Source organism: Kwoniella europaea, chromosome 1, assembly GCF_036810445.1.
Source record: "Kwoniella europaea PYCC6329 chromosome 1, complete sequence".
Lineage (NCBI taxonomy): Eukaryota > Fungi > Basidiomycota > Tremellomycetes > Tremellales > Cryptococcaceae > Kwoniella > Kwoniella europaea.
The window spans coordinates 4046103-4070725 of record NC_089487.1 but is presented as its reverse complement, the minus strand read 5'-3'; the positions used below and the strand labels follow the sequence as shown (position 1 = coordinate 4070725).

Below are 24623 nucleotides of genomic sequence, written 5' to 3'. Positions count from 1 at the left end.
CGCATACCGTCATACCGTCATAAAACATCACAAACAATCGGAACAACGGACATTCATCACATCTCCGTGCATCTCATCTCACTCAACCTTACGCACAGACCCGGTTCGCAAAAAGCCGAAAGCACTCAGAGGGACGAGTATCCACAATCATAAGTTATATATTGACAAGCAGTCTATATACCATCAAGTCATCACAAGCATTATCAAGATCAGTACTCAAGGCCACTAGCGCAGCATATCACAATGTCAGATGCTTTCAGGAAAGCAATGGCCAACAAGCTACCCCAGCTACCTCGAACAAGAGCACCATGGGCAGAACAGGACCAAGAGGGCCAAGAGGAATTGCAGGATGAAGAAGAAGAAGATGGGTTAGGTGATCTGCACGCAGCGTGGGTATCAGCCGCTCTACCTAGACTGAGCTATCCTCATTTCAAGCTGCCATGTGTCATTTGGAGCCCATCTACGTAGCTGACTTTGTGTGTAGTCTACCACCTCCTACGAAATACGGTTCAACAGATCTCACTCCTTTATCCGCTTCGTCCTTCTTCCAACAAGCATTAGAGGTCACTCCTTCCTCTTCCTCCACGACATTCAGAGTATATCTCACTCCACCTAATGCGAGCAATGGAAAGGGGAAGGGCAGCTATCTTATATGTCATCATGGAGCAGGAGCATCGGGATTGAGCTTTGCAGCGTTGGCTAAACATGTTAGGGAGAGCAGTAATGGAGAATTGGGTGTGCTCGCTTTCGATTGTAGAAATCATGGTGAATATGAACTATCCGTATCAACTTACCAAGTAGATTAGTCTGAACTAACCTGATTATGTCCAAATAGGCAAGACCAGTACTGCCGGTCCATCCTCTTCAGAGCAAGATCTATCTTTGCCTACATTACAGAACGATTTCCTTGGACTGATACAGCATATTTTCCCTGATGCGAAAGAATCGCCATCTTTGATAGTAAGCTGACCATGGTTTGGAACGTCAAACCGAGTGTATCAGCTTACAGGTTGGTCTCATACAGCTGTTAGGACATTCGATGGGCGCAGCGCCAATCTTATCTTCCGCACCTACACTACAAAAGAAAGGGTATGCGATACCTGGTGTGATAGTGTTAGACGTTGTTGAAGGTGAGCTCTCTTTGTCTTCAAAGATCGACAAGGATGATGATGATTGATCACATACTATGTACCGAAATAGGCACAGCAATTGAGGCTTTACCATTGATGAGATCCATCTTATCCCAGCGTCCTACCCAATTCAGGTCGGTGATAGATGCGATCCATTGGCAGTTAGTAGACACTCTTCCTCTCACCATGGCCTCCAATCAGCTGCTTTGGTCTGGGAGAGATGCCTAAGCATGATAAGCTGATCAAGTTGAATTAGTCTAACATCGAATACACTCAGAGATACAGAAGCAGCAAGAGTATCCGTACCATCATTCCTAATTCCTGATCCCAGTAACTCCAATAATGGTGGAGGAGGAGGGGAGAAACAGATCTGGAGAACTGATCTACTGGCTACGGAACCCTACTGGGAGCGTAAGCGTGCCTGTATCTCTCATATTTTTCAGGTCAAGCTGATGTCTCATGGTTTTGATACGCTTAGAATGGTATTTAGGTCTAAGTAAGAGATTCCTCGAAGCCAAGTGCGCGAGGTTATTGGTATTAGCTGGACAAGAAAGGTTAGATAAGGAACTGATGGTCGGACAGATGTAAGTGCCTGTATTGTCAGCTAATCCTGCGCGTCTCATTGTTCATGACAGCTGCTAATGATGGAATGGATTCATAGGCAAGGAAAATTCCAACTCGAAGTCATGCCTGATACCGGACATTATTTGCATGAGGTGAGATTTTCTGCGGTTTCTCGATGTGAAACGGATCTCAGTGGCTTGATTACTTAATGTTCCACCTATTAGGATAATCCCTCATCATTAGCCTCAACGATCGTGCAGTTCTGGCGAAGGAATACAAGGGTATTGGTACTACCCCCTAAGATCGGTCAACCTGGTGTACCGGGTATGAAGCCAATTAACGTAGTCAAACGTGTGGGTGAAGATTAGGGGAGTTGCGAACACCACTGTTCTGTCATCATAATACATCATCATCACTATCAAATGTATGTATATCTAGTATAGATTGAAGTTACAACAACAATATATGATCATTTACGAGTTCAATCATGGAGAAAGCGAATAATATCCTACTATGATATCTATAGCCCAAAAACTGTTCTTCTGTCTTTCGTATTTCTCATTCCTCATTCTTTATTCTTATCTTGCTGAGAATCACACCAAACTCCATAGTCACATCGACATACACCCTCAAAGTCAACTTTCCTAAATGTTATACTATACCTATCTTCTCTTTTCACATTATCGTCGGTCGCTCTAGAGCGTATACCGTGCGTCCAGGCATATCGAATTTCGTTGGACATTATACATAGACTATTGGGTTGAAGGGGAATCTCATGATATGTTGATTGTGCTAAGGGTTTAGGTGTAAGCGTAGGTGTTGGTGGTTGATTTCCATTAATCGAGATTTCTGATGGGAGCGTACCCGGAGTTGCGGTCGAGATTGATCCGCCAACACATCGTCTAGGAGCGAACATCTTCATAGCAGTCGCTTCATCACCTTTCTGAAAACCCATATTGACCCTCGCTCCCAAAGAAAAAGACAAAATCTCTTTCTCAAAACATGAATGCGTATCTATGTGTGGGGGTATGCCAGATCCAGGTGGATAATATTGCAACGTAGCTTGATTAATTTCTAATCCATTCAAATAAGGTTTAATCATCTCTATTAGATCTTGGATGTAATTTGGAACAGGAGTGGGATTGGGTGAAGCGTGGTTCGTGCTGTAATCGTATTTGGGTCCATAGTGAATCGCTAATCTACGTAATTTGGCTTTGGGCTTGGGTTTAGATTGGCTTATAGGTCGTTCCAACTCCGTTTCATCAGTCGGGAGAGACTTGGACTTGCTTTCTTCCATTGTACGAAATTCATCTTTAATTTTATTCAGCAAGACTTGATAATCTTCAGGCGAGAGAAAATCGTTAATTAGGATCAAGCCATTATTATAATCTAATATCTCTTGATCATGTCCTGTATCAGATGAGGAAGTCGATCGACCCGGTTCTGCTTTGGGATCTGACGGAATATGCTTGAGTTCTCGAGTATGATCCCATGGATTGGATACCCAAATAATATCTTCGATATTCCCATTGCCCATCTCCGCTGATTTCTTTAGCCTGCTCCGCCCTTGTCCGAAGCGCTGGATCTAGGGGTGTTATATTCTTGTTGACCTGTGAGAAGACATGGCTGTCGTCATTGTCGATTGATAAATCATCTCAGCTTGATCATCTGTTTGCTTACTACCTATAACAACTGGTCTCATTCTCGAAAACAAAGAAACCAGGACGTATCACGTGACCTGGAAGCTGATCGGCGAGAGCGGCTTTGTCCGAAGAATGACGTCGTACATATAACATAAAAGTCAGTTGATCAAAGCGATTCAGAACGGACCAAACGCTCTTTTAGTCTATGATCAGAGGCTGTGCTCATGGATGTCATGCCAGAGGATATAGGAGGAATATTTGTGCGGACCTAGACTCTCTTTCTCAGGCATGAGAGGAAGAGGGCGGTGTGCAGTGTGCAGTGTACAATGTAGGGAGCTAACTGACTGACATCGCCTTTCGGTCGTGTTTCTGTTTTTGACATGGAGCGAGATCTTATAGACTAACCAGAGAACAAATATATAATCTTACATCCCTGATCACTTGACAGACTAATCGATTCTCTTCCATCTCACAGTCAACTCTACTCCAGCTCGACCTTTTGTTGACAATCAATCAATATGTTCTTCACACTACCAATCATCTCATCCATTCTCCTCTTCTTGAAACTCGTCCAAGCCCTCCCATCCGCTCAGATCTCCCGATCGAAATATGAGAGTCTCGAGAAACGTCAATCCGACGTCCATTTCAACTCCTCATGGCCTGATCAACTCGTAGGTGGAGAGAGTATCTCGATCAGTTGGGAAGGAAGTGATTCGGGAAAATATACCTTAGCTTGGGTGGAGGAATATAATGGTGGTGATGATCTTTTGGTAAGTACAGCATCGTTTCAATACCTTCTTCTCGGGGAGTTGACTTCGGGTGATAAATGATATATGGCCATCCCGCTGACGTTCGGCTTCACGTACATTTGCAGCTAAACTTCGTATTCCAGAATGAAGTTTATGATCATTACGATTTCTATTTCGCGCCTGCTAGATGTTGGAAGCCTAAAGCTAGCTTGTGAGTTTCTGTTCCGACACCACAATCCATATATTTGTTTCAGATCACTACAAAGTCCGAACCACCTTCTTTTTTACTATTGATTTAGGCTGTATTACCCAAACTGACGTGTGCGTGTGACTGGTATAGCCGATTCATCGTTTGGGATTCTGAAGGATTCCCTCTACCTGAACAAAGAGCTTATGGACCTAGGTTGAATTTGGTACCGGGTGATAACGAGCCAGACACATGTTAAGTCACTCAAACTTTGACCGCGGGAGACTGCTTGGACCAACCCCAGGGTGTTAGTACAGTGTATGGCATACGGACTATGTGGAATAAGGTAATACTGCAACAACATCAGTTATAAAGAATAATAATGCATCGGCTTGATCTTTGTTCCTCTGTCATTGCTAAGAATCTGTATATGAAGCCCCGTATGCTCGTGTACGCAATACACCTAGGTCAAACGATAATTTTATCGGCCTAACACTGCAAGTTATCAAGTTATCCCATCGTTGGCGGCCTCAAGTTTAATCTTGTCCCTTCGGAGTTCCTCCCAATCTTCAGGCAATCCATCACTTTTGGTACTCTCATCTCCCGTATTAGTAGTTGTCTGTGAGGCGCCAGTGTCCTGTTACCCATTCAAGATAAATCAGCTGCTGACGGCGGTGGGCCCGCGTTTAAGGGTATTTCAGACTTACACTTGATGTGCCCCCTGATGCACCATTATATGAGGAAGTAGTGCTGGTTCTATTGCTTGATTGCTCGCTCATCCTGCTGAATAATGATTAGCTTAACAAGCTTTGTGATGTTGAGTAGAAGGAGGGCAGAAGGCAAGGATGGGTGGAAAAGTATTGTATCGCCCATTCTATGACCTATGCACTGTCATTGATGGAAGTCCGATGTGCAGGCTTCATGTCCGCGGAGTGTTTCCTTACACCAAGAGGCCTTCTTGAGTCTTGGTCTTGCGATGAAAGGAAGTGGTGAGATGGTTCAACACAAAGGATTCACAGAGTATTACAGTCCTTCTCTGCGATCTCCAAAAATATCAGAGAGTCTAGACAATAGTGTATTTTACATGCACCCAACAGCTCAACATCACTTCTTATACTCTCTGCATACTGCTCCTTTATAGCTGGTCATTCATACTGTACTGATCATATCAATCATCAAATATCGATTCTAAGCTCAGGTGCAATACCATATCCTGATGGGACCTAGATGGTCTTACCGACCTCCCGTATCTCTTGGCCAGCCATAAGTCGAGGTAGGAGATTGTGGTCCTTGTTGAGTCTGAGTCTGAGTCTCAGATCCCCCAGAAGGAACGTACGACCTACCACTTTGAGTGCTCTTAACATCGCACGAAACCTATCAGAATCTTTCCTTCACGTTTGAGTGATATGTCAATTGAGAGCTTACTGAGGCACCACCCGTATTGGTACTTGTTGATTGAGTCGATCCTGAGGTAGAGCTAGCATTCATGGAGGGAGAAAGAGACCAAGGCTCGAATACTGGTTCTTGCTTAGGCGGCATTATGAGTCGAAATCTGTTCTGAGTGAAGCACTAGGGGGGTGAAAAGTATGGTTGATGGGTCAGTGTTGTGAGCAAAAACACATCTCTTGCCGTTCATGAGCGCCTTTATATGTATCTTTTAGACGCTGTTTTTGAGGGCTCCATGTATGACCATCATTGGCCAATCCAAATCTCCTATTTAGCCGAGAAAGAAGGCTTTGCTAGTTCGCCTGGAACGCATTGCACAAGCGTGTCGCTGTAAGTGGGGGAATCGAGGCGTTTGAGTTGTGTGTCTTCTATCCGTCAGCAGGAAGCCAGAAGAAGGCGTGATAGTGAGGTTTCTTGGTGACAAGTGGTTCACGTACAAGACATTCTCTTGTATGGCTACTCTTCACAGCAAACTCATATCCGAGACTTGCATGCAAAACTGATCACATCATTTATAGACGCCCTGAGAGTTTGCTCCGAGTTATTCCTATCTTGACCATATGAGATACCAACAAATCCAACTACGAGTAGTACAGTAGTAAGTGTCCAGCGGCGTTAACGAACACAAAGGTAAGAATTGGTACTGAGATAACTGGGTTCGCTGATATAACTATAAGTACACCCGATAGTACAGTCCCAAAGGCTAAAACGTCTAGCAGAATTGTGTTCATGATTGTTATGTGATGTCATATGCGACGACAATATGCTAAATTGCCTATGTACTGTATTCCTCGCTATTGATGATAGGTAGTGAAAATAATATGTCAATGAACAAGAGACTGACCGGAAACTGCCTGGAGTAAGACCAACCAGAACCTAAATCGCTAGAAGGGACAGACTGGTCGCTCCAGTAGTGTATGATACTGACCATAGAACCGATAGCAATGCGCTGCCAAGAGGTAAAGCAGGGTCCGATGACATTGCGAGCCATGGGCAGTGCGGCATTTCCCTTGTCTTTCATGTCCCGCACAAATACACCATTGTGCGGCCCCGCCATCAGAGTAAGTGGGTCATTGTCTTCGATGCATGACAACAACGCCATGACATGCAACATGTAGCGTACATATCTGTATGTATCGGTTATCAGGAACACCGACTGATGAACTTCCAATCTGCGATTACGAACAAGAGGGTAGGATACTTAATTTTTTACTTCCATAAGATAGTATATATACCATGCAATGTGTGCCATGCGCCGCATCAATGAGTAGGCTGAAGCTACATGGAATCATCCCCGACGGGCATTGTCCCCCACTCAGATGCTTTCATTGATAGTTTATCGGTTTAGCCGAAATCCGATAGAAAGGTCTAGTCTCACTCGAGTAATCACTTCTTCATGTCATCATCTGCTCATCTTCGATACACCACTACTGTACATATCTCCGTCGCATCGTGCTTGGAAGTGGTTCAACCTCGGGACTATCAAGATCGAGAAGCCCAAAGACACAACATGCCAGAGACCACACCTCAAAGACCGTGGATAGAGACTCCCTTACTTGAGTCAGCAGCTTTATCCAAGATCAACGGATGGTACGTTATCTCTTCATCGCTTTACTCACTTCTCTTCATCAATCAGCTGACACAATCAATGATACAGTCGGATTTTCTTGAAACTAGAGAACCTCCAGCCTAGTAAATCATTCAAATCTCGGTATGTTCAATCTCTGACATCGTTATACTGCTTCCCATGACTCATCAACCTGTATTGCGTTGTTGTTGCGTATTATAGAGGAATAGGAAATTTCATTGTCCAATCAATCCAATCCACCCCCAACCCATCCTCTCAACCTCATTTTTACATTTCGTCAGGCGGTAATGCAGGCTTAGCATGTGTAACAGCATGTTCCACTTTGGGATACAAAGCGACAGTGGTGGTTCCCCTATCCACAAAACAATTCATGATTGAGAAATTGAAAATTGCAGGAGCGGACGTAATTCAATATGGAGAAACATGGTTTCATGCCGATCAACATCTCCGTAATGATATATTATCTAAAGATCCTGGTGGAGTTTACGTTCCTCCCTTTGATCATCCGAATGTCTGGGATGGCGCAGCTACCTTGGTACCAGAATGGGAAACCCAACTGTCTCACATTGGCGGTCTAGAGCAAGTCGAAGCGGATGGAGTAGTGTGTTGTGTAGGTGGAGGAGGGTTGTTCGCAGGTATAATGCAAGGTATCCTCGACCAGAAGAAAAGAAAAACAAAGGTTATAGCTGTTGAAACGAAAGGCGCAGAAAGTCTAAATGCTTCTTTAGAAAAAGGTGAAAATTCCAGCTTGGGGGGAATCACTTCCATCGCGACTTCCTTGGGAGCTATCAAAGTCTGCCAACAAGCTTTCGATTACGCCCATGAGAATAGAGATATAGTGAAGAGTGTGGTAGTAAGCGATCAACAGGCTGTACAGGCATTGTTGAGATTCGCAAGTGAAGAAAATATGATTGTGGAACCTGCTTGCGGATCGACTCTGTCTATCGCCTACGAAGGGAAGTTGAAAGATCATATAGAAGGGTTGAAAGAAGATTCAAGGGTTGTGTTGGTAGTTTGTGGTGGAAGTGCGGTGACGCTAGACTTGCTAGATGAATGGAGGAAGACCTATGCCAATTAGAAGGAAGGTGTAGATTTCAACAGTAGACAACCGGTGGTTGGATTTACAACAATTCACGGATGATGGAATAGGTATAGATCTGCATGGACTCTGTCGGGACACGCTTGATCGCTGGTTGTACATTGACAATAGCAAAGCTATCGGACTGTTGCAACTAGGGATAGATCTAGAGTAACAGAAAAGAATTATAGAGACTGCTTAGAGTGAGTAATGCATCACATAGGAGCTTTGCCTAAATATTTACGGGTAGACATCCAAAAGCCTGATAACTCTACTGTATCCACCTTCTTTCCCAAACTTGAATGTATCGATTTCGTATGCGGTTTCAGCAAGGTATATCCTTTCACTTCCTTTCGTCCATCCGCTTTGGTCATTAATCCTTTATAGCGCGGATTTGGCTTTGTTGACCTAGCAAAACTTTAATAAATACCACATACCGTCAACAAGCTTTCGAATATAGATAAATCGCTTCACTGATTGAAAATCATCTCGCCAGCGGAAGCAAGATCAGACGATAGTTTCATTAATACAACATGTTTGACAAAATGCAATAACGACCCCGACTAGTAAAGTGTCAAAACGATATATACTGATTCATCGAAATCGTCAAACATGTCTTTCTACTCAAGATGTTTCCCTTCAAGCCCCTCACGTCTCTTCAAGATCCAAGCGAGTATAGCCGCGCACTTCCTTGCTCTATTAACAATTGTCTTCCTGGTATTTCCAGGAGTATCAGGACCCAAAGTGGGATTCTTCTGGTTGAGGGTGGAATATAACGAGTCGCAATCTCAGTCCATTCAGACTGCCAGCGGGGTGGATGTAAATGGGACTGTAGGAGGAGATGGTGAGATTTGGAATCTAGGTGGGCTTGGGACATGCAAACTTGGTGAGAAGTGAGTGGTCTGATCAACAACACCGGATCTTGTATCCCCTTTAAAGATGAATCTCACAAATTGACAAAAATGAATGTCGTAATGATCTTCTACCTACAGATGTCAGCCAGGCCAAACACCCCCTGGTCATTATACTCCGATACAACAAGTGTTGCAATTACATTTAGCTAGTAAGTTCATTCTGTGTCAGGAGAAAACCATACATCAAACACATCATAGACGTCTTGGCTGAACATGGTTTTACCCATGTCTTCCACAGTAACAGCAATATTCTTCGTGAATTGGATTTTATCCTACGTTCTATTCTCGTTTCCACAATCTATATCTTCGAAGAGGTACTCAACGTTAATACCCCTCTTCGCACCGTTCTTCACCTGTATCATCTTCATTGCCCATCTGTGTGTAGCTCATGCCTTGGAGATTAAGGAGGGTGTAAAAGAGGTTGAGAAGATAGATGTGTTTTGGCTGTAAGTCATGCTTCAGATTGACATACGACAGATATGATCGTCTGAGGTTGATCGGAATCCCCATTCATTACACCATCGTATTCTGCTCTTGTAGAAAATTCCACAGTACTGTTGAACATCCTACTGACCTTGCTCTCCATGCCATACCCTTAGCGGCACAGTTGCCTTCGTCTTTTCCATCTTATGGTGTATTTTTGCAGAGCTAGATGGGATGTACAAGCGACATGAGTTTGCGGAATTCGACAGACCCGTTTTGGAACCTGAACCTGAGAGGGGTCTTGCTGAGAAAGCCGTTCATGGTGTTTACAGTCTATGGCCATGGCGTAGGGAAGAGAAAACGAGAAAAAGTGGTAGGAAGAGGGAAGATAAGCGTATTCATAAATCTCGGAGCGGAAGTAAGGGAGGTAAGAGTAAATCACACCGTAGGAGTCAAAGTAGGAATAAGAGGAGTGAGACAGCGTAATGTTATATTCATATACCGTGATATGTATCATGTAAACATAATTACAGCTATGTATGACGAAGTAGTCAGACATATCTACCATTGATCAGACCTTACAACCTATTTATTTCTTCCTCAGTGTCTGTTTCCTCTTCATCCCGGAATCTCGGATCTGCCTCATCTAATCCATCCTCTTCATCAATCGAGCTTTTCTCCTCTTCTTCAAGGTACATCTCATCCTCGTAATCTTCCACAAACGCAATCGGTTCTTTCCATCTTTTCATCTGACCATCTTGATCATCCATCAACCTATTCTGCTCCATCTCTAACTCCAAATCCAAATTCAATTTACTGATCAACCCATAGGCTTTAGCTCTGAGATAAAATCCATCAGTCTTCTTTATATATTTCTTGTTCCACGCATCATTCACTAGATCCAATGCCCAATCAATCTTATCATGTTTAATTAATAAGTCTAACATCTTGCTATACCAAATAGCTTGTACCATCCTAATTTGTCCCAACTCTTTCCATCTTCTATAACCTTCTCCAAATCCAGCACCATCATGACGATTGATCGAATGAGTGATAGTTTCCATCCACATACTAATCGATACATTCCCTTTCCCTCCATCAGGGAAGAGATCCAACGCTAAATCAATATATTTCTGTCTTTGTTCCGCACTCGTATAATTAGATTTAGCTATAGGCCCAAGGAATGACATCCACATTTGTACCAATCTCGATCTAGTCACTCCATACAATTTCCTCTCACTTGCTTTTTCCAATATATACAGACCAGCTTGAATTTCCAATAAGGTAGGTGAAGCTGTATGTGTCCACTTGGTAATCATCCCATATAAAACTTTGGTCCATCTCTGTATACCTGGATCGGGAGCTTCGGCATCGGTGGTAGCATCTAAAGTAAGGTCCACTATAGTCTTCATAGGTAAGTTTAGAACTTGGAGTTGGACCGATAATAATGGTCCTAACACATGGGGTCGAAGGGGTAGACCACTATCGATGAATAATTTGGTCACTTTCTTATACATCTTTAACTTGTCTTCAACAGGCCATGGACCTAATGCGAGTCTTCGAATAAAGACCGAAAAAGCTATATCGGAGTTGTCTTCAGGTCGAGTGGTGTCCGTGGGAAAGGTTGGAAATATTTCCCAAGCTTGACTGAGTGTTCCGTGCTTCATGAAAAATTCAACAAAAGCCGCTCGAGTCCTAGAATGTATTCTTCCCAGATGACCTTCTTTGGCAGCTTTATACAAGACTGTAATTTCATTTCGTAAATTGGGTTCCTCGAATGATAAGATACTTAATGTTCGTATTCGCCTCGAAAAAGGTTGATCTTCAACATGCCAGTTTTGGGTAGTGAGTCGACGCCAATATTCATCTACCCATGCTCGGGCTTTTGATCTCACAGAGGACGGTTGACCGACACGTTGGGAAAGGATCGCCATATATAGCATCGCAGAAGAAAGGAAGTCACCATTGGGTTCTAGGCCTCTTTCAGGTAGATCGACATCGATCATCTTGATGATTCGGTCGACGTCACCTTTCCATTCAAACGTTTTCATGAATTGCACTGAATAAAATCATGTGGACCAGCAACGATCAGCAGGAAGACGCGATAGCTCTTGGACACATAATTTCAAGGGCGACACAGCTAATTCAGAGAGTTCTGAGAAGGACTTACACCATATGATAAGCGGGATCGGAATATTCCTAAAAACCAAACTGAAATCGTCTAATTCTCTAGGTTTCAAGTAAGCGTCAGGACCAATAGAAGCTTCCAATACCCTATCATACAATCTATCCAGCTTGGTATCTGATTTTCTAGTTCCTAGCGTGTTGATCCTTGCCACTAAAGCATTGGGATGATAACACATCAAAGAAAGGACCAATTTATTTACATTCGCTCTGAATCTCTTGTGAGCTTGTGACGGGGCTTTGGAAGCTTTCAAAGCTCTATCGATAGGTTTGAAATCGAATGTCGATGTTGGTCTGAGATCAATGTGAGAATCCAACATTGAGAATAAAACTTTATCATCTAACGTATCCATCAAAGTATGCGCAGCTATATTAGCCATCAGAAGATGCTTTAATCCTACATTGACTTTGTTCTGATTGCCTTTCAGGCTAGCAGAGGGATCTTCTAATCTCGAATTTAACCGTTTAATCCTATCCCAAGAAAACAAATCTTCTTTCTTTTTACCTTGTATCTCCCTCATATGCTCTTTACACCTCTCATATGCGTCGACCACATCTTTAGGTCTACCAGTTCCGATCAACTTCAACATAAATCCATATAACCCCAATGCATATCCTCTAGATGCAGATTCAATGACCATATTCTTCAGATGCCCATATTTGGCAGGTTCGTATAATGCCATTTTACCCAGATGAGGGTAATTCTTGCCGAATAATATTTGACGGATACTATTGGATATAACTTCGAATTGCCATGGTGCAAGACGATGTACACAGCGAAGGTCCCACAGTTGAGCCCATTCGGCGATCGATTGATCTAATTGGGAGTTCTGAAGGTGCGAAACAAGTCGATTGATATTGGCTTCAATGGGATAGTCCGGTGGTACCCCTAACAAGATCACATTGCCAAAAGGTGTCAAGGGGGAAGTGTAATCATGAGCGACAGCTTTTGCAGCCTTCTCGGGCGCTGAAGAGCCTTTCGGCTTCGACGATGGCGATGGTCTGGTGATATTGGGTTTGGGCTTGACATTCCGACTCCGCTTGTAAGCAGATGCGGGGGCAGTAGTGTGCAACGGACTAAGTAACGGGGGACGAAGGTGAGTTGTCGGATTGGTGCGCAAGCTGAGGCGATACAGCCATGTCTGCGGTCCTGGACCAGCAGCTGCTGCAGGTCGTAGAGCTGTCATGCAATGTCTATGGTAGTCAGCGACGTTATATGGAGCAAGATCACAATGTCAAATCGCAAAGTTATCTATCCGAGGTAATTCGATCTAAGTTGTACAGTCCATTGTTACGTAATGCCACCACGCGAATGCTTTTCTGTGATCTGACCCTGGCTCCGAAAGACAAACAAAAGCCAAAAGCCATCCTATTCCTCCTGTTCTCGTCATTCAACTTTGATCTCCCAACTAACTCAACCTATCTTATCTGCTCTGCATACACCTCATCAGCGGATTCTGACTGTGATCAAAAGTCGACTTCTCGCTCATCCTCGCCCCGTTCCACAACAACGAAGTTCAATTTACACAAAACACACCTGAGTAATCAACCTCAACATGTTGTCTGATACAGGTGCTTCCAACCTCCCTGGAGATGTGTAAGTACCGTGGCTCCCCTCTCCTTGCTCTTGGAACCCGGTGCGACCCCAAGACCCTCTCAGCTTCCTCATCAGTAAGCTGACACCTTTCCGTCTCAGCTCCAACCCGTTCCTATCCAAGTTCACCTCCTCACCCAAGAAAAGGCGTGTGTCTCCCGCCGAAGAGTCCATCGCAACCCTGAGGGAAGGTATGGGCCGTATGGACATATCTTCCCGAGGAAACTCTATGGATTATCTACATATGGAAAGGAAAGATTCCAAGGAGACTGCCAACAGAAGGGAATTAGATAGATTTGTTCCTTCGAGACCATCTTCCATCGCAGCCCACTCCCATTCATCAAGCACCTTACCTACCTTAGCTTTGGACGGACATTCTCCCGATACATCAATGGATCGATCAGGCTCATTATCAATGGACCACACTACATCTTCTCTATCAGCTACTTTGGGTGTACCTCAGAACAATCGAAGGATCTTATCATTCCGATCCGCTCCTCCTCCCGCATCACACGCTACCTCCCACCTCGACGCGCAACGAAACTACCTCCTGCATTCGTCGTCATCAGCCAACCGCGGTACAGGGACCAACGCAGCTGGTAAAGAAGGGAATAAGAAACGTGCACCTCCCTATGTGCCAGAGAGGGTATTGGACGCGCCGGGCTTCGAAGATGATTATTATTTGAATTTGATCGATTGGTCCTGTTCGAATAGAGTCGCCATTGGATTGGGAGATACAGGATATGTATGGGACGCTGAGAGTGGGACGGTCAATGCGCTAGGTGGGGGTGACGAAAGGTGAGTATTGTACCTTATCTTGCTCAATGTCCTGGACATCACATCGCCTGTAGCTTGGTCAAGTGTGAGCTAATTTTACGAATTATCACCGTAGCGAGGATCGACCAAAGGTGACTGCAGTCTCATGGTCCAATGACGGAGCGTACCTTGCTGTAGGTACCGACGCGGGTGAAGTGGAAGTATGGGATGTGGAAGAAGGCAAGAAAATGCGTGTGATGGGTGGACACTCTGCCCGTATCCCCTCACTATCATGGCATGGTCATGTCTTGAGTTCAGGTTGTAGAGATGGAAGTATCCACCATCATGATGTCAGAGTTGCGAAGCATAAGGTTATGGAGCTGATTGGACATAATGCTGAGGTGAGTATAGCACCCACAATTACAATTGGAGAGCATCTCGCGGGCCGGAAAGGAAGTCAGGGCTGATTTTATGCTGAACGTTGCCAGGTATGTGGTCTGACTTGGAGATCGGATGGTCAATTCCTTGCTTCGGGAGGTAACGACAATGTTGTCAATTGCTGGGAGTGAGTGAAAAGCGTAGCTGAACGTTTCTATTGAGGTGCCATCAGCCTACTTACTCTCTTACGTTGCTCGCAGTGGTCGTATCGGTGCTTCTGTTCTGCAGACTGGCGAAGGTGTACCTCGGGGTGTAGCCAAGTGGACCAAAAGGAATCATACTGCAGCAGTGAAGGTGAGCTTTGTTATCCTATTTTTGACTCATCCCAGCTATTCTATTGCCGCGGTTTGAGAGCAGGCTGATCGATATTTCCCTAGGCTTTGGCATGGTGTCCCTGGCAATCATCCCTCCTAGCATCAGGCGGAGGAACAGCCGACAAACATATTCATTTTTGGTCAACATCAACTGGAGCTCGTACTTCCTCTTTGGCCACCACGACTCAAGTAACCTCTCTCACATTTTCACCTCACTCAAAGGAGATTTTGGGAACACACGGATATCCAGATAACACCATAACGCTTTGGAGTTACCCCTCGTTGGAGAAGATATGGGAAGTTCCGGCTCACGATTCGAGGATTATCTGTAGTAGTTTGAGTCCAGATGGGACGACGGTCTGTACAGGTGCAGGGGATGAGAATTTGAAATTCTGGAAAATATGGGAGGTCAAACAGAGTAAGAAAGATAAAGGCGATGAAGGTGGGATGATTAATGATGGGGGAATGGGTAGGAGCAAGAATACAGTTAGGATTAGGTAAAAGGTGTATCTGTCAGTTCAATGATAAGGAGAGGTATATTTCGGTGAAACCGATGGTGTAAGGTGATTCTTGATGTTATATTATGACTTGTTTCTTGTTTCTTGTAAATATTCATTATCCATTATATACATTTTATACATTACTTTTTCGCATAGTGCATATGATGCTACACATTTTGTTAAAACACCGGATACAATTTATCTACCACCACATCTGCACATTTGTAAGTTCACGACAACAGATCATTCACGATACACTACTTGTGTACAACCGGATGATCATCTCGTCCACTAATTACCGGTCTCACTGCCCGCCCAGATGGCAATTTGCTGTTCTTTCGCTAATTTCGTTGAGGGCACTGCTTACTCATTGAGTAGCACACCCTTCCACACCTTCATCATCCTCAATCCCCTCCTCGCCATCAACTCCATTCATATGCGATGCAGGTTCAGCCCTCACTCTAATCCCTCGACTAGCTAAAAACTGTAACAAGGTGGCTCTCTCGAATGAACCTCCAGGTAAGAACCGGGGTAACCGGGTATTACGTTCGATGATGTTTTGAGCGAGGTGCATACGTGAGAAAGAGGGAGAAATGGGCGTATGGATAGGTGCGAACATCTAAGATATCATACATCAACTTCTAGCCTCCCGCGTACGATGGGAGGAAAGGGTCTGGAGTCAGCGGGATCACCCACCTTGACAGTATTATCAATCCCACTGACAGCTACCAAAGGTAAAGTAGGGTGTTGTTCCATGACTGGCACCAAGCAGTATCAGCTATAAGATCCTGGAAAGAGAAAAACAGCTGAAACGTGATCTCCAATTTGAACATACCATTCACAACCGATCCATCACCTTCCCAAATCCCTTCTAACCTTCCCGAATCTTTATCCCACACGAAGAAATTGCCATCATCACTTCCCGAGCAAATCTTATCAGCTCGAGTACCTAGGAAGTTACCTAAATACACAGCATATCAGCCAGAGGCTTGATTGAAAGAAAAAGAGTAGGGATGACATACAATCTTTTACAGTCTCGACATTCCTAGCTCCTTTGAAGCTCCTTCTCGGATAAATTGTATCGACATGATCGAAAGCTTTAGTTTCTAATCTCGATGCATTCGATCCTCCAAATCCTAATATATCTATATCAGGATCCATATCCATGAAATCTTGATCAATTTCAACTTCATCATCTTCTTCTTCTTCTTCATCCTCTGCATCGAGGTCCATATCGTCGTCCTCATCCTCATCTTCGTCAAACTCGTCTAACGCATCATCTTCGTCATCCTCGTCCTGATCTTCATCAGTCTCAACATTTAACATCCCTTCTCTATCTAATATATCCAAAGCCAGATCTTCCATATCCGACAAAGACGCTTCTGTTCCGACACAGTTAGCTAGGAACGGTTCCCTATACGCGCGATAGATAGCTCACCTCCACGGTCAAGCCTGTCTTCCATACTTTCATTCTCTTCCTGATCCTCATCCCTCAAAAACTCTGCTGCTGAGTAAATTCGTGAGGGTGTAGGAGGTCCCATTCTTGTCTGACTACTCGATTGCCCTTCTTCAGCTCGACTTATAGCATTAGTAGATGTCCTTTCTTCACCGTTCTTTCCGGCTCCATCATCGATGTGATTCTGTTCGCCCAAGGTGATTACCTGTGCATTGCCTTGGTTCGTCTGATCATCATCTTGCCCTGACATCCTCTGCCTGGCGTTTGATTCGCCATCGTCCTGAAGTATACTATCCCTATCCGATTGTCTTCTCTTCCCTATAGACGAACTAGACCTATCGCCGATATCAATTCCATCTTCCTCGTCTAATGCAGTCTTGGGCGTGTCTATCGGACGAGGCGGTGGGTCATCTGTGCGTATGTACGGCGCAGATAGCTCAGATGGAGGTGAATGAGGCGAACGTCGACTGGGTGATGCTGCAGTGGAGGGTGATCTCGATTTCCTCTTAACCTTTACCGGTGAAGAAGGTGATTTTGATCCTTTGTTACTTCCTTCATTAGGCGGAACGACAGTCGGAGAGCCATTCCTGATCGAGGTTGAAGGAGGAGAGTCATATATCGAGAATAACGAGGTAGAATGCTTTGCGAACGATACTGCTACCTATAGCCAGTATGTCGATTAGCTTCTCCGCAGCAGCAACAAACATAGCAGACAACTCACTTCATCTGCATTCTGTGGACTCATCTTGACACAGGTAATATGTCTTTCCTCACCAAACAAGCGATTCCCATTATTAGGGGCGACTTTATCCCATTCATCGTTTGGCAATCCCAATTTACGCACACAGTGAACTTGACCTGATGAACGTATGTTCGGACCCCAAGAGGGAGTTTGACGAGGTAACATCCTCCGATCGCATATGAATGCCTATAATCAATTGACCTGAATTCAGCTAACATCACTTTGTGTTGCCCTTCCCGAAGATAATTAGCAGATTCCGATTTCTCACTCACACTATCTGTCCTACCAGCTACCGCAAAAATATGAGGAGTGACTGTACTAACACTCAAGCTATACAGATCCACACCCTTCGGAGCGTAGAAAAGCGGTTCGGGACATTGTGATCTACAAGTATGTGGTCTACGTAAATCGTGTTGTCGGACTGTACCATCCTCTGAAACCGTCAGGAATAAGTATGGTGAGTTTTCGGTAGCTATTCGTTTGGTTCGATCTTTATGGCATTTAAGTATTGTTACGCTGTATAGATCATGCAATTATCTGTCAGCATCCGTCCTGTAGAAGTGACATAACTGCTGTGAAGAAAAAAAAATGAGGGGATGTCCAATGATAACCACCAGGTATTACTCAATTGAGAAGTGATAGGAATACAGTTTCTGTGTCCAGAGAAGAACACTCACCCATCACCTCTTTCACCTTTTAGTTCCCCTGTCGCCGTGTCCCTTACCAACCTCTCAACTTCAAACACCCTAACATCCCTATCACCCGCACAACTCACGATCGTAGGTGTAGATGTGTTAGGTAAAAATTTAGCTGAGAAGATATTCGCTCGATGACCCGTCGATATTGTATCGGACAGTTTCAATGGATGGGGCGAGTACGATGAAGAAGAGGAGGAGGAAGAAGATGGGTGAGGGTCAGGTTGCCAGATACATATTCTGTATAACCACAAATATATCTATCAGCTTGATTATAACTACTAATCAATATGAATGGTCGCAAAAAGTTAAATTTCCAGTATTTACTCCAACTATGAGTCTGTAGTATCTCAAGAAGACTTTTAGCTCACCTTTTGTCGTCTGATCCAGATAATAACGTCTTCCCGTCATCCGACCACGATAGGGCATTCACACACCTATGTTCGCATCAGGGGAGTGGATCAGTGATCTCTTCTACATCTGCTGTTTTTTCTATGTCACATGATGAGAACACAGGGAAGATCAATGATCAAGATAGTCCAGAGCCACTCACCCCCTATGTCCATCAGTCTCACCCAGAACCTGAACCCTATCCAGTGTCTCCCACATATTCTCATCATGTCGTTGATGTCTTGAGGAAGATGAGGGCGTAGGTTTGAAAGCTTTTGGTAGGGGTTGCAGTATATGTCTTGGCATTGCGATTGGATCTGTCGCTATTGATTTTTTTGATATCGCTTGTCATATGTAAACTGCAATGAAGGAAGTTCGGTCGATACGAAGGCGAAGAGGACAAGGTAGGCCAAAGGAAGTTGAATTTCGATTTTTGGTCTTGTCGATGACAGTGCTGGGGATTGTGGCTCAAGGTATTGTTAATGCTGGAAGCCGGCTCACTTGTCTGCGTTGAGAGTTAGCCTTTAGCTTGGGAGTATGATGGATTCAGTCGTAATCTCTTGATGACAGCGACAACAATACAAAGTATACAAAGTTGAGAGGATCGAGAGCCGAGAGTCAGACGATGATGCTGAACCATCACAGAGTGGAGATAACCGGTGGAGGTAATTTCATATAGTACGAGTAACACCAAACAAGCATAAGATTATCACATTCACCCACTGAATCAGACCACAATGAACAATATGTAACTTCATACACTGACATAACAGATGATATGATATGGAATAGCTTTACTCTCCTAACCACATGTTATCATCAAATCACTGCCGTGGAGTGACATGAATCACAATCATCTACCTCACCTACCTTCCATCTGTCGTCTCCTCTGTCTATCCTGCTTGGCACTCATCTCATGATGTTCTCCAATATTATCCAATCTACAACCATACAACAAAAAAACCAACTCCATCAGTGACAATTACTGTATTATGGCGGAAGGTTGACTTACTGGGTAGGCATTTCCATAGGAGGTTGTTCATCTATGAAATAAGGAGTGTTCATAGCATCTTTCGCTGAGAGTCTCTTAGAAGGATCGAAGTGTAAAAGACCTTCGACAAGTTCCAAAGCAGCGGGCGATAACCATCTTCACGAAGCAATTAATCAACAGATCAGCTTCCCTCTATTTGAACTTGACTGGACAAGCTTGGGGTGATCAACTCACTTCTCAAAAGCCGTTCTGAATTTAGATTCGATAACCTCCTTCGGTTTCACCAATTCATACCATGGTAATTCTTTTACACCAGGCCATTGTGATTCCTTCGGTGTACCCATTATACTATATATCACTTCCAACTGGTTGATCTCATCTGATCCTTGAAATATCGGTTTTGTTGTGAATATCTCCAACACAATACACCTGTACAAGTAAATAAGAAATTAACTTATGCTCAGCATTCACAAAGCAAAGTGATTTATCACTAAATCGATGAAATGATATATAACAATGTCCTGACACTCACCCAGCAGACCACATATCCACCTCACTCTTATAAACCGTCTCCCCCATCAGAAGCTCAGGAGACCTATACCAGAGCGTAATAACTCTATTGGTATAATCATCCAGATGTTTCTTAGAGTACAATCTTGCTAATCCGAAATCCGCCAATTTCAATTCACCTGTCGAGTTCAATAGGATATTCGATCCTTTCATGTCTCGATGTAAGATTGACTTGGAATGTAAGTACGATAAACCATTTAACATTTGATGATTTAATGATTTGATATTGGCTTGGGAGAATCTGAGTGTAGGATGGGATAGGAGACCGGTCAAGTCGTGTTCCATATATTCGAATACCATATGAACGTTGCCTGAAGGAGGAAAGACGATTTCAGTATGTCTTTCGATCTATGATGACCAAAGCAACAATGCAACGTTTATGATCTTCCTCAATGTATCCACCCATTTTCCTTTGCTTGATACATTTCCCCCCCAATGATTCAATCCAAACTCACCTTTCGAGACCATAATCTCCAACAACCTCACTACATTCTCCTGTCTGACACCCTGAAGCAACTTGATCTCCCTCATGGCAGTTACGGGGAACCCATCTTTCTCACCTTCCAATCTGATTTTCTTCAGGGCGACCATCCGGCCAGTATCGGTATTACGCGCTTTATACACTTTCCCGTAGGTTCCTTCTCCCACGTGAGAGACAAGGACGTACATCTCGCCTGATGTGGTGGGTACGAAGGAAGGTTCGGATGTGGATTGTATATTCTCACTGGAAGATCCCGATGGTTGAACTTGTACAACTGGGGAAGAAGGTTGATCAGATTGAGGTTGTGGTAAGGACGAGGGAATTGACAAGGTCGAGGTTTGTGCGTTATTGACTATACTGCCTAAGATCGTCGTGTCGATAGGTCCGTGTGTTGCTGTGGATGCGGTAGAAGTAGTCGGTTTGTTAGGTGTCCATCTACTTTGAATGACGGGTATATCATTCACACCTCCATTGCTATTCGATAACCTCCTGTTCGTCTCCCTCTCCCTTCCATAAGGCGCATATCGATGATCACCATTCCTATCCATCTCATCATCCCTCTGACGAGTAAACCTATCATCATCTCTACTGTTGTTGTTCCTTTCTTCCCTCCACACTGGCTGATCTTGACCTCTGCCCCGAGTATACCTCGATTTATCCGGTGAAACATCTCTTTCTCTCACGTCATTATCTTTAGATCTTACTGCACCAAGTTGATTTTGATTTTGCTTGTTGCGCAAGAGCAGTTCAATTTGATTCAATTCAAAATCACTAGGTTCCCTCCCGAAATAGTGTATCAAGAAACTTTCGATGGGCGGATTCATACCTTGATCATACCATGAGCTAAAAGCAGCTTGGATGTAAGGTGCTACTGCTGACGAGGGATTATCGGAATATCGTCTAGTTGGGGATAAACTGGTGGTTGAACCTTTGCTTGGTGAGCGGGAATTATGAGAGGGTGAAGTGGATGCTTCGAATAGGTTTTGTATAGTTTTAGAAGGTGAGATGGATTTCCAACCTTTCTTGGGACTAGCATTGAAGGCTATTTTGATTGGACCGCTAGCAGCTGGAGGTTGAGCAGGGATAGCAGGATTTGGATTTTGGCTGATAAGGGGTTCTTGAGATGGAGGTTGTAGGAAGGGTTGGACTGTATTGGTCGAACGGGTAGGCGGCGATCCGTAATTGAGTGTTTCCGAGGGAGGTGGGGGCGGTTTAGCATTATAAGGCGATTGTTGTAACGGAGGCTGAGAAGAGGAAGAGAATGGAGGTTGTTGGGATTGTGCAAAGGCAGGTTGTTGTACAGGAGGGAATGGACGTTGGCCATGAGTTGGACGGTAAGCGTCATGACTGTAGCCTTCACCTTGTCTGGTGTATCCATTACTGGGATCAGCCTGAGCAGCTGATCCTCTCGGGGGTTCATCAACATCCATCCTCTCATCTCTACCCCATCTTCTTTGAGGGGGACCTTCATGCCTTTCACCCCATGGCGGCCGACTGTTACCACCAGAAACGAACATATCCCCCTGAGGAGCCAATGGCTGCCTTCCACTGATGGGAGTAGTTTGCGATTGACCTCTGGGTCCTGAGGGTGGACTTCTAGCCCGACGTTCGGGTGACTGACGGCCATGCCTGCCCCATCGGTTGATTGGAGGCGGCGAAGGTGAGCCTCGACGGGAGCCGGAGGGAGAACGATCTCTGGGTCTCTTGGGTTCATTGGTCCGAGGTGAGGACGGTGCGCGTTTACGTTCGTTAGGTTCAGGTGAAGTCTGACGTGATCTATACCAAAGATTCAGCGTCGGTACTGTACAAAATTTTATCGAGACGGGCTTACCTCGCCTGAGATTTCCCTCCAACACCATAAACAGGACTATCTCTCGCACCTCTTCCACCTCCCGGCTCACTTGCTCTACCTCCAGCTCGAGGCTCACCATAATCTGGACTATCTCTACCATTTCGTGATCTGCTTGCAAGCGGACGCCTCTCCGGATCGGTATTATCAGGAGACTTTGCTCTGCCGCCTGTACCGTAATCCGGGCTATCTCTTCTTCCCCTCTGTCCCGTAGCATAATCAGGTGATTCCCTTCCACTTCTCCTATTCGAGCTAGGTCCACTACCATTACCATAATCGGGACTATCCCTTCTTTGGAAATTCCTATTCCTCTGCTGATGCTGATGTTGGTGGTTTTCATACCGACTATTCGTCCAAAACCCTTCTTTCTTAACAGTTTCCAAATCCAAATTGGTATTCCGTCTTTGATCAAATGTATTCACTACCTCTCTTTCTCTCTCTTTCGTGTCCACCTTGGCTTTCCATGCTGCCCATGATCTACCATCACCTCCTTCATCGTTGTTAGAGTTCGTATCATCTTTACCACCTGATCTCCTTCGATCTCTATCCCTATCTCTATCATCTCTTCTACGATCACGATCCCGATCACGATCCACATCTCTCCTCCAGCCTCTATCCCTGTCCCTGTCACGATTACGATCGCGATCATTATTACGATCTAAGTCATCTTGACGATTAGTGTTATTTTGAACTTTCTGATTCCATGCTGCCCAGCTTCTTTCTCCTCCTCCTCCTCCTCCTCCTCCTGGACCATTGTTATTACCATGTCCTTGGCGTTGACCGTAATTGTTATTATGATTATTATTGAAATTCCCATTATTACCATCGAAATTCTTTCTTTTTCTATTATTATTGTTGTTATCCCTCTTCCAACCTCTATTATCCCTATCCCTATCCCTATCTGCATCCTCATTATACTCCGATCTTGCTCTATTACTATTATCGTACCCTCTTGAACTTGAGGGACTGATATCCCTTTTGGACACAGGTGATCTGGATCCTTCGGTATCTCTACTGTATCCTCCTGATGGTCCTGCAGATGGATCTTGCCATCTATTCGCATTGGCTGTACTTGCTGCAGGTCCAGTAGGTATATTCACTCCTTGACCGGTGGAAGAAGAAGACGCTTGACCAGGTCTCCAAGATTCCCTCTTAACGGGTTGACGAGGGTAAGCATTGGCCGTAGAGGTAGAGGTCGAGCTGGTCGAATTGGCTGATAGAGGTTCGTAAGATGGCATAGGCGGTGAAAGCGGTCGGGAAATGGAGTATCGCTGATCTGACATCTTGCGATATCTTACTCATATGTGTATGCGTCGCAAGAGATTGAGGTGGATTGTATTATATCGGTACTAGAGAAGAAATGAAGACAAGACTTGGTGGTTCTATAAAATTTAGGTTGATTCAGTCAAGCTTGACTCGAAAGGTATGATAACTGCCTATATTTGACGACTCACATATCATGACAAGGTACAAGATAGACCTCCGATTGCTGTCTCTGCGATGTGATATGATATGATATGCTATGCTATGCTATGTTATATGCTTGTGACTAGTGATCGTATGCTACGGTGCCCTCTTACACACACATGCACGATTAGCTTCTCATCGTCCATTGACATGGCCATGTCCACGACCAACTCTGGCATCTCCGGATTTGAATTACCATCAACGAGCCAGATCACGAGGTTGATCTTATTCAAGCAGCCCCTTTTAGTCGTTCAATCCTCCTACGCAAAGGACGGATCATATTTGGCGATGAGACTTCGCAGGAGCGAAAGCTCAATCACCGTCAGCTTGCTTAGCACTGTCAGCGGCACTTCATGCACATCCACTACATCTTGGAATTGCCGTCATGCTGTCAACCATCGTATTTGCCAAGGCCATCTGAGCAGAGATCGATTGCATAACTTACTCCCTCATCCCAGCCTTACGACGCGTCGC

At 44.5% G+C, this 24623-nt stretch overlaps 10 protein-coding genes across 10 annotated transcripts; 5 read left to right on the top strand and 5 right to left on the bottom strand.

The window, feature by feature from the left end:
- Nucleotides 1–243: 243 nt before the first annotated feature.
- V865_001545 (uncharacterized protein) lies at nucleotides 244–2062 on the top strand (the record flags this gene model as incomplete). Its single annotated transcript, XM_066225363.1, has 9 exons — nucleotides 244–389; nucleotides 485–765; nucleotides 836–960; nucleotides 1025–1130; nucleotides 1201–1291; nucleotides 1387–1541; nucleotides 1609–1714; nucleotides 1792–1846; nucleotides 1919–2062. 9 exons carry the CDS (start codon nucleotides 244–246, stop codon nucleotides 2060–2062), a joined length of 1209 nt encoding a protein of 402 aa, XP_066081460.1.
- A 197-nt stretch (nucleotides 2063–2259) lies between these two features.
- V865_001544 (uncharacterized protein) lies at nucleotides 2260–3231 on the bottom strand (the record flags this gene model as incomplete). The annotated part of the gene is made up of 1 exon (XM_066225362.1): nucleotides 2260–3231. The coding sequence occupies one exon, from the start codon at nucleotides 3229–3231 to the stop codon at nucleotides 2260–2262; it is 972 nt and encodes a 323-aa protein (XP_066081459.1).
- Nucleotides 3232–3855: 624 nt separating this feature from the next.
- Nucleotides 3856–4532, top strand: V865_001543 (uncharacterized protein; the record flags this gene model as incomplete). The annotated part of the gene is made up of 3 exons (XM_066225361.1): nucleotides 3856–4107; nucleotides 4212–4297; nucleotides 4427–4532. The coding sequence occupies 3 exons, from the start codon at nucleotides 3856–3858 to the stop codon at nucleotides 4530–4532; spliced, it is 444 nt and encodes a 147-aa protein (XP_066081458.1).
- A 246-nt stretch (nucleotides 4533–4778) lies between these two features.
- V865_001542 (uncharacterized protein) lies at nucleotides 4779–5812 on the bottom strand (the record flags this gene model as incomplete). Its single annotated transcript, XM_066225360.1, has 4 exons — nucleotides 4779–4910; nucleotides 4981–5053; nucleotides 5511–5629; nucleotides 5699–5812. The coding sequence occupies 4 exons, from the start codon at nucleotides 5810–5812 to the stop codon at nucleotides 4779–4781; spliced, it is 438 nt and encodes a 145-aa protein (XP_066081457.1).
- Nucleotides 5813–7229: 1417 nt separating this feature from the next.
- Nucleotides 7230–8385, top strand: V865_001541 (uncharacterized protein; the record flags this gene model as incomplete). Its single annotated transcript, XM_066225359.1, has 3 exons — nucleotides 7230–7309; nucleotides 7377–7430; nucleotides 7509–8385. 3 exons carry the CDS (start codon nucleotides 7230–7232, stop codon nucleotides 8383–8385), a joined length of 1011 nt encoding a protein of 336 aa, XP_066081456.1.
- A 612-nt stretch (nucleotides 8386–8997) lies between these two features.
- V865_001540 (uncharacterized protein) lies at nucleotides 8998–10208 on the top strand (the record flags this gene model as incomplete). The annotated part of the gene is made up of 4 exons (XM_066225358.1): nucleotides 8998–9278; nucleotides 9378–9448; nucleotides 9538–9745; nucleotides 9899–10208. The coding sequence occupies 4 exons, from the start codon at nucleotides 8998–9000 to the stop codon at nucleotides 10206–10208; spliced, it is 870 nt and encodes a 289-aa protein (XP_066081455.1).
- A 92-nt stretch (nucleotides 10209–10300) lies between these two features.
- V865_001539 (uncharacterized protein) lies at nucleotides 10301–13093 on the bottom strand (the record flags this gene model as incomplete). The annotated part of the gene is made up of 2 exons (XM_066225357.1): nucleotides 10301–11781; nucleotides 11893–13093. The coding sequence occupies 2 exons, from the start codon at nucleotides 13091–13093 to the stop codon at nucleotides 10301–10303; spliced, it is 2682 nt and encodes an 893-aa protein (XP_066081454.1).
- A 369-nt stretch (nucleotides 13094–13462) lies between these two features.
- On the top strand, nucleotides 13463–15509 carry V865_001538 (uncharacterized protein; the record flags this gene model as incomplete). The annotated part of the gene is made up of 6 exons (XM_066225356.1): nucleotides 13463–13503; nucleotides 13603–14298; nucleotides 14393–14657; nucleotides 14745–14821; nucleotides 14895–14988; nucleotides 15072–15509. The coding sequence occupies 6 exons, from the start codon at nucleotides 13463–13465 to the stop codon at nucleotides 15507–15509; spliced, it is 1611 nt and encodes a 536-aa protein (XP_066081453.1).
- Nucleotides 15510–15875: 366 nt separating this feature from the next.
- Nucleotides 15876–19097, bottom strand: V865_001537 (uncharacterized protein; the record flags this gene model as incomplete). Its single annotated transcript, XM_066225355.1, has 10 exons — nucleotides 15876–16127; nucleotides 16205–16266; nucleotides 16344–16469; nucleotides 16531–16890; nucleotides 16947–17625; nucleotides 17686–17892; nucleotides 17979–18222; nucleotides 18384–18641; nucleotides 18773–18838; nucleotides 18955–19097. The coding sequence occupies 10 exons, from the start codon at nucleotides 19095–19097 to the stop codon at nucleotides 15876–15878; spliced, it is 2397 nt and encodes a 798-aa protein (XP_066081452.1).
- Nucleotides 19098–19653: 556 nt separating this feature from the next.
- On the bottom strand, nucleotides 19654–23965 carry V865_001536 (uncharacterized protein; the record flags this gene model as incomplete). The annotated part of the gene is made up of 6 exons (XM_066225354.1): nucleotides 19654–19732; nucleotides 19804–19938; nucleotides 20017–20211; nucleotides 20315–20663; nucleotides 20808–22609; nucleotides 22665–23965. 6 exons carry the CDS (start codon nucleotides 23963–23965, stop codon nucleotides 19654–19656), a joined length of 3861 nt encoding a protein of 1286 aa, XP_066081451.1.
- Between the last annotated feature and the right edge of the window lie 658 nt (nucleotides 23966–24623).